At 57.4% G+C, this 13,386-nt stretch overlaps 2 protein-coding genes across 5 annotated transcripts in view; one reads left to right on the plus strand and one right to left on the minus strand.

Annotated features, from left to right (window-relative positions):
* Window positions 1-144: 144 nt before the first annotated feature.
* On the plus strand, window positions 145-1,423 carry LOC103602294 (uncharacterized protein C17orf62-like; the record flags this gene model as incomplete). Its single annotated transcript, XM_008586705.1, has 3 exons — window positions 145-241; window positions 474-618; window positions 1,007-1,423. Coding segments are annotated over 3 exons (363 nt in total), but the record flags the coding sequence as incomplete, so codon positions are not given.
* A 1,148-nt stretch (window positions 1,424-2,571) lies between these two features.
* The window catches only part of HEXDC (hexosaminidase (glycosyl hydrolase family 20, catalytic domain) containing), a 25,005-nt gene continuing 14,190 nt past the window's right edge, over window positions 2,572-13,386 (minus strand). Inside the window, exons 4-12 of one of the 4 annotated variants that reach the window (XM_008586700.1) lie at window positions 10,472-10,636; window positions 8,779-8,962; window positions 7,928-7,999; window positions 6,861-7,056; window positions 5,438-5,520; window positions 4,110-4,188; window positions 3,902-3,980; window positions 3,623-3,712; window positions 2,572-2,737 (exon numbers count right to left, since the gene is read on the minus strand). In XM_008586700.1, the coding sequence (XP_008584922.1) occupies window positions 2,681-2,737; window positions 3,623-3,712; window positions 3,902-3,980; window positions 4,110-4,188; window positions 5,438-5,520; window positions 6,861-7,056; window positions 7,928-7,999; window positions 8,779-8,962; window positions 10,472-10,636 (1,005 nt within the window). In that variant the 3' untranslated portion in view covers window positions 2,572-2,680. Of the gene's footprint in view, window positions 3,023-3,622; window positions 3,713-3,901; window positions 4,004-4,109; window positions 4,189-5,437; window positions 5,521-6,860; window positions 7,057-7,927; window positions 8,000-8,778; window positions 8,963-10,471; window positions 10,637-13,386 lie in introns of all 4 variants that reach the window. The other 3 variants (XM_008586698.1, XM_008586701.1, XM_008586699.1) reach the window with 3 other exon arrangements.

Here is a 13,386-nt window from a genome sequence, read left to right on the forward strand (position 1 = left end):
GCTCCGGCTGCAGGGGTGGGCCCCGGCAGAGCAGAGCTTGGGGCTTTGGGGTTTGCCTTCTGATTTGGGGGGCCCCTTCTGAGCGTCCTGCGTCCACTCGGCCCCTACTCGGAGGTTTGCGTGTCAGCGCCTGCCGGTTTGCAGGAAGCCATCTTCAGCAAGAGCACCGGAAAGGTCGTTTTGAAGACGTTCAGCCTCTACAAGAAGCTGTTGACTCTCTTCCGAGCCGGCCACGACCAAGGTGAGGTGTGAGGAGTGCAGAGACATAGGGTGCAGCTGGGTGCTGTGGGTACCTGCGTGTTGTGACCCGATGTGGGCAGGCCACGGCCGTACTCTGGGCATGTGAAATAGCAAATGTTTTTGCCACTGGTGTGAGTGTGACTTGCTGGACAGAGCTGGCAGTCCTGAGGTGCTCTGCCCAGCAGCACTGAGGTGGGGGGGAGTGACATAGCCACTGGCCTGTCCCCCTGCAGTGGTAGTCCTGCTGAATGACATCCGAGATGTGAACGTGGAGGAGGAGAAGGTCCGGTACTTCGGGAAGGGCTACATGGTGGTGCTCCGGTTTGCGACAGGCTTCTCCCACCCCCTCACCCAGAGCGCAGTCATGGGCCACCGCAGGTAAGGCCCGGCTAGGGGCGGGAGCTTGATCTGGCCAGAGCTTCCAGCTCTGTGCCCCTGGCCCTGTCAGGTGACCCTCGTTACTGATCACCCAGTGTTGGGGAGAGAGAAGATGAAAGTTTGTAGACAAGACATGAAGGGACCTGTGGGAAGGACGTGCAGGCTCATGGCAGCCCTGGCCACCTGTCAGGTGTCGCCACTGGGGACAGAACTGGGCTGGGGCCAGGTGAGGGTGAGACCAGGATGGGAGATGCTGAGTCCAGTTTGGGAGCCCTGGGGGCTGCTGGAGGTGGATGGTGGGGGGTGAGGCTGCCGGGGGTCTTGCTGGCTGCAGCAGGGCTGCCCTGTGCTGACGTGACCTGCCTGTCCTGGTGCTGGCCTCCCCCAGTGATGTGGAAGCCGTTGCCAAGCTCATCGCCAGTTTCCTGGAGCTGCACCGTCTAGAAAGCCCCACAGAGCTGTCTCAGAGCAGTGACAGCGAGGCTGAAGACCCCAGGAGCCAGCACTGACAGATGCCACCCACAGAGAAGCCCCTTGGCCTTGGCTCCTGACAGGGCCCCCGGCTGAGTCGCCCATCCTGAGGCTCCAGGGCTGGAATGTCTGCATCTGGCCCATTCCTGCTGCTGCTTCTATCTTCTGTGTGAGACTGCGGGCTGGGCTTTCTCCCAGGCTAGGACAGGCCAGCGCCATATCCAGGGGAGGCACAGGCTGTGGGGCTCAGAAATCAGCGCCTCCCTGGAACCTGATGGCGGCTTGGCTTGGGCATTGTGGCCCTGTCTGGACAGACCTGCCCCAGGTCTCCAAAATGCAGAGGCCGCCTGAGCCTTCTCCAGTGCAGGGCTTGGACTTCCTGAAGCCAGGTTTGCCAGCCCTGGCATCTCGTAGGAGTTCAGCTCACAACTTCCATGTGCAGGAGGGGAGGGCCACTGCTGGGTCAGGTCCCTCTGTGGACACTGATGCTGGCATGCTGTCCCAGTGTCCCTTGCCCCAGACGCAGCATCCCTTCCCTGATTGGACTTCCTCAGTAGTCAGGGGCCTCCTCAAGGGCAGTCTTTGGGTGGTGAGGTGTGGGGGGCGCGGGGTGAACACCTAGGACCTGCCTGGCTCTGCGTGCTCCCAGGATCCCGCCTCCCCCACACCAATGTGCTGCCTGATGGCTCATCTTGGGTCCCATGAGGACTGGCCCTGGGCTGTTGGCCACGAAAGGATTCCTCCAATGCCCACCCTCAGCCAGGGCAGAAGCCACTTGTTGAGAGAAGAGGTTAGCTCTTCTAGTATTGTGCAGTGCTTAAAACCCAAAAGCTTATGCAGAAACCACATTCCAGCCTCTCCTGAACCCTGGGAGGACCTGGCAGGAGGGGGTTGAGGTCTCAGCTGCAGCCGCCGCCATAGAGGCTGAACGCCAGCCCCCACTGACCTGCGCCTGCGTCTTCTCCTGAGTCCAGCCCCTTCCGAGGGGCAGTGCCCATCAAGAGTGCCCAGTCTGGCCCCTAGGCCTCTGAGCTGAGGACTCCTGAGGCTGCACACCTGGGAAGGACCAGGTAGGACTGGAAATGCTTGCAGTGTTGCCCAGATGCAGGGGTCAAAGGCTCCTCGGCACCCTGGGTGCAGCAGGGTGAACAGCTTTGCCCCGGGTCAGGCCGGCCACGTTGGTGAGCAGGACAGGAGAGTAGTGAGACCCTCTTTGCAGTGGCTGCCAGCCAGCCCCTAGTTGGGGGACAGTCATTTATGCCATAGGCTTTAAATGGTTAAATCTGAAATGTCTTTCCTTCCTAAAATGAAAAGTGTGAAATGCAGTCAAGGTTTCTCGTTTGCCCCCCGCCCCCAGGCTGTAAGATACTTTAGATGCCCCCACCCCACCCCAAGGGCCAGGGTTCCTTCCTAGATGGAGGGACTTGACAGCCTTGACTGAAACCAACTGTAAACCAGGGTCATAATAAAGAATGTTCCAAATTTCTGTTGGTGGGACTTCTAGCATCCACTTTTTATTTCAAAGAAATTAATAAAGTTCTACATGCAGATCATAAAACAGGTCCCCACGTGCCTCTTCCTTCGATGTTTCCTAGTTTTCTTTCTCAGGAGATTGCTGTCTGCACTGAGGGGGCTGCCTGGAGCTCAGCTGGAAGTGAATGTGGGGCCAGAGGCAGCTGGACGCCGGGGCAGGAAGTGCTGCCCAGGCCGACAGCACAGCCCCGCTCAGGGGTCCTAACCAGTGTCCGGGGTGGGGCCTGTGGATGGGGGCTGGGGGGCAGCTGCCTGGCTGAGGTCCTGCAGCAGGCCCTGCAACCGCTGCATGCTGGGGAGCACGTTCTCCTCCAGCCACTCCTCCACGGCATCTGGGTAGAAGACAAGCTGCAGGGCGGCCTCCAGCTCCTGCACGAGGCTGCTCCACCGGGCCAGCAGGCTGGGGGGACGGCTGCCATGAGCTCGCACTCTACACTCGCGTCCTCAAAAACCCCACGGGCCAGTACTGCTCCATGCCTCAGTCTACCCATCCGTAAAATGGGGCTATTAGCCCCTACCTCATCAGGTTGTCGGGCGAATAAATGAGTGGATTTGTCATGTTTTAGCATCTGAGATTGGACCACATTTCACAATTAGCTAAGAGTTTTTCTTGGAGGCTCTTGAACCTCCCAGACAGCTGGTAGCATCTTGCACTTGGTGGGGTGGTCTATGCTAGCTCAGCCCTGAACCAGGAGATGACAGGGGAGGGCCAGCTGGGACTCCAGTCCCCACAGTGCAGGCAGGTCCAGGACCAACCCCAGGGGGTCTGACTCCAGAGATGAGCCCTGGGCCTGCCCTGGCATGTGGGGATCCCGCTAAAGTTAGGGGAAGTGTTAACAAACAATGCCATGGCAGGGACTGATTCATCCAAGAACGCAAGGCTGCAACACCTGGAAGGCTTGTTTTGGTTCAGAGCCAATTATGACAGGTGCTGCAGCAGCCTGGAGGAGGACGGGCTGCCCAGGGCCGGAGCACCGGGTCAGCGAGGGGGGAGGGTTACCTGAGTGCCTCGGGCTGTATGTGCTGGACCATGACCGGGTGGATGAGGTTCCGCCTGCGGTGGTAGGGGCTGAACCAGCCAGTCACGTACCTGCAGCAAAGCCATGGACAACGGCTAAGGCGGCAGCCCAGGGGAGGTTTTACAGTAATGCCCTGAAACACTTAACGATCTGGCAGAAACTTTTAAAACCTTTATTTACCCCCTAGAAAATCTTTGAGAAGGGTGAGGCCAGCCTCTGCCCTGTGCCGGGCGGCAGGGGACTGTCACCTGCCTGCTCACCTGTTCCCCTCCAGCAGCGCATCCACGGAGCTGCGCAGGTGCAGGCTGACTTGCGTGACAAGGGCGAGGATGCTGCTGCCTGGGAAGGAACCGGCCCCCTCGCTGCGGGAGAGCCGCACTGAGAACCGAGGTCCCCAGGGGAAGGGGAAGGGGATGGGGATGGGGATGGGGATGGGGATGGGTCTGGGTGGGGGAGGGGCGGGGCTACCTCACAGAATCAGTTATGTCCAGGCTCGAAATCCCCAGAAAGCTCTCCACTCTCGACTTAACGTAGTCGGCAAATTCTCCTGAAACCAACCACAGGCAGAAGCGGTTGGAGGGGCCGTTCCATGCCGGCCATGCGTCCAGCTGCAGGCCCTGGGGCGCTGGGTGCGGGTGCAGCGCAAGGCAGTGCTGGCCAGGCCACGTGCCGACCCAAGGACACCTCGGGATGGGTGAGGCCTGCGCTTCTCACTAAACACGTAAACTATGTTCCTTATTTTAAAAATCAGAAAACAGAAAACAGGAGCAGCGTTGCACCAGCGCCACCACCCGGACCCGCCTGCGGGGCGGCCGCTTACACGACGGTGGAGCGCTCTGGGGCTCCGAGGCCAACCAGCGTGGCCTGTGGGTGCGACGCGGGTGACCCTCTGAGCCGGGGGACAGCGGGGAGGCAGGCAGGGAGGTGCCAGCCGTGCAGTGGCTGCGGCACGGGGCTCTCCGCTCAGGAACAGCGGGAGCGGAGCTAATGCCACCGGCGTCAGCATGCCTGCTCAGTGTGGGGTGAGCGGGCGTCTGCTTCACCTGCTTTTGCATCTTTCTGTATATTCTAAACGTTCAGAATTAACAGGTCGAGAAACTGAACAGAACATCATCGCAATGCACGTCTCTTCCTTCTCCCTGCACAGCACCGTCCTCGCCAAGCAGCGCTCTGTGCCCTGCTCTCCTCAGAACATCACGGGTGACCTCGTGCCAATACAGACACACTGTCACTCCGATGTCGCACAGTGCAAATGCAGTTTATTCCACCAAGCCCTCGCTGCTGCCACGTTCTGACCAGTGCGCTGAGGAGTGTCCCTGTGCCTTTCTCTGCCTGTGTGTACACGTGTCCCTCAGCTGATCTGGAGGTCGGAGTGTTGGGTTAAGGTGCCCACCAGGGACGGGGCCACCCGGTCCTGCACAGCCTGCCAGACAAGCATTCAGGACGTTCGTGTAGCGAGGGCTGGACCCTTTTCCACATCCGCGTCTGTGGCCTGAGTTACCTTTGCAGGTTCCCTGTGTCTGAGGGGAGTGTCCCTCCTAACTCCCCAGCCTGCCTTGGGCTTAGGCTTGAAGACCTGGACACAGGCCCTGCTGGGGCCGACAGCGGGATGAGCAGGTGGCCGAGCTGGGCTCTGGGAGTGTCCTCCCCCAATGGGCCAACCTCCACCCTGAGGACGACCACAGTCCGGCCCCGGGTTAGGCGGTGGTTAGGGGACAGCAGGAGCCCAGCCTACTGCCCTCCTGGTCTTCCTGGGAGCTACTGGCGGGGCTTGGGGCTGCTGGACAGGATCGTACCATGTAGGAGCAACTGCAGACAGGCGGCCAGGGATGGGATGCCCACAGGGAGCAGCTCGCACAGCACGGAGAAGTGGTCGTACCTAAGCCCACGAGAGAGGCCTGCTCAGCACCAGCCCAGCCTGACCGAGGCCATCCTGACTTGGGGCGCTCTGTTCCTTTCTCAGGTTGCCAGGCTGCACATCAGTCCCTGGGGGTGGCCCAGCCCCCTCCATCCACCCAGCCCAAGGTTCCCGAAGTGGCTTCTGTGTGGTAGGGATTGCACGTCATGTCAGTTTTAGAAATGGGATTAAAAGGAACACGTCAGGGTCCGATGCTGCAGTGTTCATGCATGTGGATGGCCACCTCTGGGAGACTCTGCCCATGACCCACCGGGCAACATGGCCTGGCCCCCGCCCCACGCACACTCTGCTCTGAGGAAAGCAGAGGCTCTGTCCCTGGGGGCAGTGCACTGGTGTCCCCTTCTCCAGGGTTGTGGCTGTAGCCTCTGAGCCCATCTGATTGGCTGGGGTTGTGGCTTTCCCCCTGGGGCCCATGAGAACAGTGTCTGTCCCCAGCGAGGGCTGAGGGGCTCAGCCTGGGCCCAGAGTGGGGGTCTGGGTGCCCCCACCTGCACACGCCTCAGAGCTGTGAGTGGGGAGGTGTGAACGTGGGTGACACCTTGGGCGAGCTGCGTGGTGTCTGATGTCACACTGTTGGGCTCTCCTCAAGTAAGTGCCACCTTTTATGGAACCCTGGGCCACTGCCCTGTGAGGCGGGGGGCTCTGCTCTATGTGGATAGTCATGGTTTAAATCCAGACTGAGATGCACCCCGTGCGCACATGGTAGACACTTAGTAGGCAAGACCGTGGGAGTCTTCTAGAAGCTCCCATAGGACTGGCTGCTGCCTCTGTGTCTGCAGCCAGGCTGGCCAGTCACAGCCAGACATGCCCGGAAGGCCCTGCCCTGTGGTCCCCACCCTGACATTCCTGACAACTTCATCTGAGCCTAAGCTCTGCCAGTGGGGTTGGAGGGGACGGGCCTCCCGATGCCGCCAGCCGCCTGGCTCCCCTGCGCCCTGCCAGCCCACAGGACAGGACCCAAGGTCAGGACTTCAGAGACTTTGAAAGCAGCGAAATCCCGAAAGTGCCCAAATCCTTCCTTGTGCCTTGCCTTGCTGTGCATGAGCCACAAACACAGCCTTGTGTGGCACACCTGGGGGTGCTCATGGCCCTGAACACCTGAGCGTCATCCCCTCAGGAGAGCGTGGGGTGGCCACAGGGGCGTGAGGAGCTCAACCCGACAGCTGTGTCCTGCAACTCCTTCTGGGGCCCAGGCTGCCTCCCTTGTGACTGACCTTGAGAAGGCCCAACACTGGACAGGCCACCATGGTGGGTGGAGAGCCACCCCCAACCTTCCCAGGACGGGCCGCTTGAGGGCTTACCTCTGCCAGCCGGTCAGGACGATGCCCTGCAGCGTGTCCGCCGGCCCGCTGCCCGCCACCTGCAGCCACTGTGCGTGGTTCCTGAGGTGGTGCTCGATGGGGGGCAGGGCTTGGCTGGCCCCCGTGGCCCCCTTGAAGGCACTAGCAGCCCAGAGCCGCGGAAAGCCGCACTCCCGGTACTTCTCCATGAGGAGGACTGTGCGGACAGGAAAGCAAGTGGTGAGCAGCTCCTGCAGAGACAGCCGGCCGCCACGGCCCTGGACCCGCACCCCAGGGCCACACACTTGTCCAGACACAGCAGCGAAGCAGCCCATGACCTCTGGGCTTAGCTCCCAGTGGAGGAGACCCAGCAGCTCACATGGGCCCTGAGTTCACCGGCTCGCAAGGAAAACACCTCGGAGAACCGGGAAGGCAGAAGCCCCTGTGAAGGGTGGCTGTCCCAGGGCCAGCTGGGGCCCTACAGAGTGGGGTCTGGGGTGTGAAGGGGCAGTGCCCAGGGCAGGAGGCTGAGCCGGTGATGGAGTTTGGTGTGTTGTCCCCTCCAAAACTCATGTGGAAATCTGATCCCCAATGTGGCAGTGTTGGAAACTGAGTCATGGGGGCGGATCCCTCATGAATGGATTCATGCTCTCCCTGGGGGAGCGGGGATTCATGAGTGAGTCCTTGCTCTATTAGTTCCCGCGAGAGCTCCATGCTTAAAAAGACCCTGGCATCTTCTCTCTCTCGCTTCCTCTCTCTTGCTTCCTGTCGCCATGTGATCTTCTTGTACCCGCTGGCTGCCTGCCACTTTCTGCCAGGAGTAGAAGCAGCCTGAGGCCCGTGCCAGATGCAGCTGTCCCAGAATCATAAGCCAAATAAAGCTCTGTTCTTTATAAATTACCCAGTCTCAGGTAGTTCTGTTATAGCAACACAAAACGGACTAAAACAGCCGGGCTGCTCAGGGCACGTGCTGATCAGCCAACCTCATACCCCCAGGCTGGGCAGTTGGAGTTACAGGGTCATGGTAGACAGCCTGCCCAGGCACAGGGGCCATGACAGGCCATGTGCCCTGGCAGCTTGGTACTGACCTTTGTCATGGATGTCCAAGTCAGCCCTGTAGTCCCAGAGCACCAGCTCCACCAGCTGCGGCACTCCTGACACTAGAGACAGAGAGAACCCACGAGAGCTGAGGAGACCCGTCCAGGCCACATCCCCCAGCCCCACAGACCCACTCTTTCTGCATTAAAATGGGAGCATAAACCATTTTTCATAGGACACAGAATTTTAAGCACAGACTCAGCACTGTGCTACATTTTTGATAATGAATGCCACAATCACAAACAATGCCTTTTCAAAGCCAGCCTGAGCTGGAATTGACCCACCTCTTGGAGCTCTGAGGGGCCACTAGCCCCAGGTGCAGCTGGAACACCCGCTAACTGGAGTTAATTCTAATCTTCATTAATGGGCAGCAGCTGTCAGGAGGATGGCACAGCCCTGGGACACATGAGCCTCGCAGGCGTGTGCCAGCCTCAGCTGGGCACTGGACCCCACCCTAGAGGAGATAGCTGCTTCCCGCCACTACCTGGCTGGTTCAGGTCTCAGCTTAAGCCTGGCCCACAGCCCTCTGCAGAGCTGGCCATGGGACACATGTGGAGCTGTGGCTGCTGGAAGCACCAGACATTCTTGAGGCGCCCCCGCCCACCGGTCTCGCCCTGTCCACTCCATGCTGCTGCAAGACGCTACGGCAACTTTTAGGGGAGTGACTTCCACTTGGCATCTTCATGGAAGAACATGTAAAAAGTGGTTCTGGCGGGATTGTGGGGTTAGCAGCTGGCTTCAGTGCTTCCTCGCTACAGTGTGTTTCTTCTCCGAGGTCGGAGGTCTCGGGCAGCTAAGCAGAAGCCCCTCCCACTTCCCATCCCCGCCCCCCCAGGCCAACCTGCCAGCTGGTCCTTGGGAATGTCCCGTAGCATGTCGTCCCACAGCAGGGGCGTGGTGCCGGGGTGCCGGGCCAGCACATGGCTGGCCACTGCCCTCACGTGGGACAGACACAGCTGTGCTTTGCTGTGCTGCTCCTGCTCCAGCCACCGCCTCGAGGCCGCCCCCTCCCCCAGGTGGTAGACCTGCAGGAAGAAACACACGGGAGAGTCCAGGGTTTTACCTGTGTCCTGAGTCTCAGGCAGCTGCTTGTGGGGAGGAGCTCGGAGCCTTTGCCTGCCCGCGACGGTGACCCTGCCCTCCTCAGTGAGGCCTAAACTTCCACTTGAGATTTCCTTTGTCTTTCCTGGAGGCTGGCTGGACTGGGGATCCAAACACTTGACCTTGGTGTTCCAACACCGTGCTCTCACCAGCTGAGCTGACTGGCCAGCCCAAGACTGGCTTTGAATGTTCATAGCTCTGTCCACAGCTGCCACAGGCAGCAGCTCTTGCCCATCCACACAGAGTGGTATCACTCAGCCACACACAGCAGTGACGTTCTGACCCATGCTATCACACGGGTGCACCTGCAGGGCGTTACGTGAGCGAAAGGAGCCGGCCACAGGCGGCCACATGCTGTGTGATTCCATTTGTATGAAATGCCCCAAACCGGCACACCACAGAGACAGAGACAGAGACAGAGCAGACTCGTGACTGCTGGGCCGGGGGAAGGCGGTGTTAGGGTTTCTGTTTGGGGCGATGAAAGGGTTCTAGATCTAGACAACTGGGATGGTGACGACCCTGACTGTGCTGAAAAGCTGCTGAAGCATGTACCTTAAAATGCTGCAGTGGTAAACTGTGATGTTGTGTACATTTTACCACACACACACGCGCACGCACGCACACGCACACGCGCACGCACACACACACACGCACACACACACGCACACGCACACACACACGCACACACACACACGCACGCACACGCACACACACACACACGCACACGCACACACACACACACACACAAAGATTTCCTTTTCTTAAAGGAAATCTCTGGGACTAAAATGTTTGCAAACCAGTCTCAGGTTCCCGAGCTGCAGACTCGCAGGGCCTGCAGGCGCCACGCTCACTGGGCCTGCACCTGGGCCGGCTCAGGAGCCTCCTCAGGCCCATCCACGTACCTGGAGTCACTCGAGCGAGGCAGGAGGGGTGAGGGTGGGGCTCACTGGGGCTGGAAAAGGCACACATTGCCAGGCCCCCCAGGGACCACCTTTCCCAGCTAGTGCTTCAGGGTCCAAAGGTAATATTTCTTCCTCTCACAACCCAAAACTGCATTTCTTTAGTTGGAACAAAGTAACAACCTCAAACTCAAAAGAGTGCTGGTTCCGAGGGCACGAACTTGCCTATAACCAGGGCTGGCTCTGCCACCGCTGGGCAGGGGCCAGCCCATCCCAGTGGGTAGGTGGTTTCTTCTGATACACGGGGGCCTTTCTCGGGCGTACAGGTGTGCCCCGTGCCCAGGTCCCCCACCCTCCCCAGAGAAGTCATACGACACACTCTCTAAACGGGGACCATCTCGTCGGCAAGCCCAGGTTTTACTCTTCTGTACTTGGACTATTTCTCAATTGAAAGAAGAAATCACGACGTGGGGGAAGATGACGTGGAAGTTGACAGAAGAGGGTGTTGCAGAGTATGGGGACGAGGGCACCCACCTCGTCACACCCGATGTGGAGCCATGGGGAGCCTCCGTGCAGCCCCAGGACCTGGTCGATCATGGCTCCCACCAGCGCCAGGGACTCCGCCTCGTGGGGGTTTAGCGTGTTGGGGAAGAGCGCCACTTCCCGCAGGTGAGCGAACGCCGCGTGCTTCAGCACAAACTGCAGAGACAGGAGGGACTCGGTCACGCAGGGGAGGGAGGGGGACGGGCAGGCGCCTGAGCTCCCTCCCGGCTGCTGCCTCCGACCTGCCAGGCCGAGCCTGGGGCTTCTCTCTTTAAGCTCCTGGTCTCTGCTCAAAGTCTGCCCAGAGGGGCTGGGCCGGGCGACCGAGCGACTCCCCAGAAAGTGCACGCTGGGGCAGAGCTCCAGGGGCCCGGACACGGCTGTCTCTCCTGGAACCTGATCTCAGCTGGTTTCTGAGTCCTCCAGCTAGTTTCTCCATAGCCCTTCTTTCGCCTTCCAGTTCTAATTGGGATGAGGGATAAAACCGTGAGAGACGGCTTCGTTCACTTTCACGAAGGCAGGCAGCGTGCACGCCTGGCCATCGAGGTGGGAAAAGGCTGGCAAACCCTCTCCCCCAAACAACTACAAAAATAGAGCAATTTTGTCAAAACAGCCATTTCAGGACTCTGGAAATCAACCAAAGACGAACATGAAACCAAGAAACGTTTACTCATGAAAGACGGCCATGACTTTGGGTAAGAACAAACTCTGTGGCCTCCTGGCCTCGGTTGCTCCCGGCTCCCCCCACCCCGTGCAGGGTCCAGCAGCTTCGCCGCGAGAGGGCTGGACTTGACTTGGGGCTGGGCAAGAGCCCAGCCTTGGGGGACACTGTCAGTAAAAGCAGCAAACTTGTGGCAAACAAATGGAGAGAACGCCCCACCTCGGCCAGCTCGACACAGCAGTCCCCTCTGGCTGAGCCGCGACCAGCTGGAGATTTAATGGGTGACCCTGGAAACAGACAGCCTGAGGGCGACACACACTGTCCTCACGCCCACGACTACACACACATGTGAGGACCTGAGAGGGCTGGGTGGAAGGTAAGAACTGAGGCAATGTGGGGACTGGCTGGACCCGGGCATGTCCCTCCACCCCCACCACACAGACCCAGCAGGGTGGAGGTCTTCTGGGCCCAGGTCTTTGAGCACAACCTCAGGGAAAGCCCTCGACTGACCACCAACTATGAAGACAGAGGGGTGACCCCTGGGAAGCCAGGCTAAAACATAAAAATAAGAATAAAAACAGCAGACACATCAGTGGCCACACACTGGGAGACGGGTCCTGCAGATTAAAGCCAGGCAACTTGCTAGAACACAACAAAACCACCACCAGCACCTGCCGGGGGAAACGATCAGATCTGCTACAATGGGTTGTCTAAAACGTTCAGTTGTCAACCAAAAATTATGAGATGAGCTAATAAACTGGAAAGTGGAACCCAGATTCAGGAAAAAACCCAGTGAGTCGACACTGAATGGGCCCACGTGGAATTCATCAGACAGATATTTCAAAGAAACTATTACGAATGTGTCCTAAGAATTAAAGGAAACTATTTACAATAATGGAAATGAAAAACGCACTTGATGGGCTCAGCAGCGGATCTGAAATGTCAGAAGGACCAGTGATTGTGACAGTAGAGCGAGAGAAGTCATTCAGTCTACGTAACACAGAGAAAAGTGACGAAAGGAAAATGTTTAGAGCCTCAGAGACCTGCGGGACAACACCGTGCACACCAGATGCGTGCAGTGGGAGTCCCAGGAGGATAGACGGAGAGAAGGGAACAGAGAGAGTGTGAAGAAATGGCCAAAAACCTCCCCAACGTGATGAAAAACAATAATCTACAGCTCTAAGCTCAACGAACCACAAGCAGAATATGGGCAAAGAAACCCAGATCTAGACACATCATAATCAAACTGCTAAAATGAAAACACAAAGAGAAAATCTTGAGCGCATCAAGGAAAAAAACATCAGCATGTTCAGGGCAACAGAAACAAAATTAACGGCTGGGGATTGGCAACACAGTAATTTCTCCCAAATTAATTTACAGATTTAATGCAATTTCAGTCAAAATTCCAGCAAGGTTTCTGTAGATACACAGACCAAACCTAAAATACACACGGAGAGGCGAGGGAACTAGAACAGCCCAAATGATTCTGGAAAAGAATAAAGTTGGAGGAGTCGTACTACCTGATTTTAAAGCCTACAAGAAAGCCACAGTATCCAAGTAAAGGGAAGTCGTACTGACCAACGGAACAGAGCAGCCTAAAAACAGCCCCCCACAAATACGGACAATTGATTTTTGACAAAGGTGCAAAGGCAATTCCATGAAGAAAGGACAGTCTCTCCAACAAGTGGTGTTAGAATAAAAACTAACTCAAAATAGATCACAGATCTAAATAAAAAGGTGTGCGAGTGTAAAACTTTAGAAGAAAACACAGGAAAAGTCCTCATGATCTGGTGGTTGGCACGTTCTTGGAAACGATCCCAGAAGCTCTTGCTTTTGCCACTTTTGCCATGTGACACCCTGTTTGCTGCAGGGCCCACCAAGAAGGCCCTGACCAGGGGCACCCCTCGACTGTGGACTTCTCAGCCTCCAAACTGCTGAACAAGTAGAATTACTTGATCAATTCAGTACCAGCAATAAGTCATTAACAGGAAAACCATACCTTTCAGCCACACTTATATTATTTATAGACTCTCACCAAGAAGTAACCTGGGTACGGAGGACAGCGGCTGTACTATTTACAATAATAATAATAATAATAATAATAATAATAATAATAATAATAATAATAATAATAATAATGGAATTGGTCTATTGTTGTGTTTTATTTTGAACATGTATAGTAAACTTTTTTTCCTTTTTGTCTTTTTTCGTGACCGGTAACGGGATCGCAACCCTCGGTGTCGCG

Source organism: Galeopterus variegatus, unplaced genomic scaffold (genome assembly GCF_000696425.1).
Source record: "Galeopterus variegatus unplaced genomic scaffold, G_variegatus-3.0.2 Scaffold4085, whole genome shotgun sequence".
NCBI classification, from domain to species: domain Eukaryota; kingdom Metazoa; phylum Chordata; class Mammalia; order Dermoptera; family Cynocephalidae; genus Galeopterus; species Galeopterus variegatus.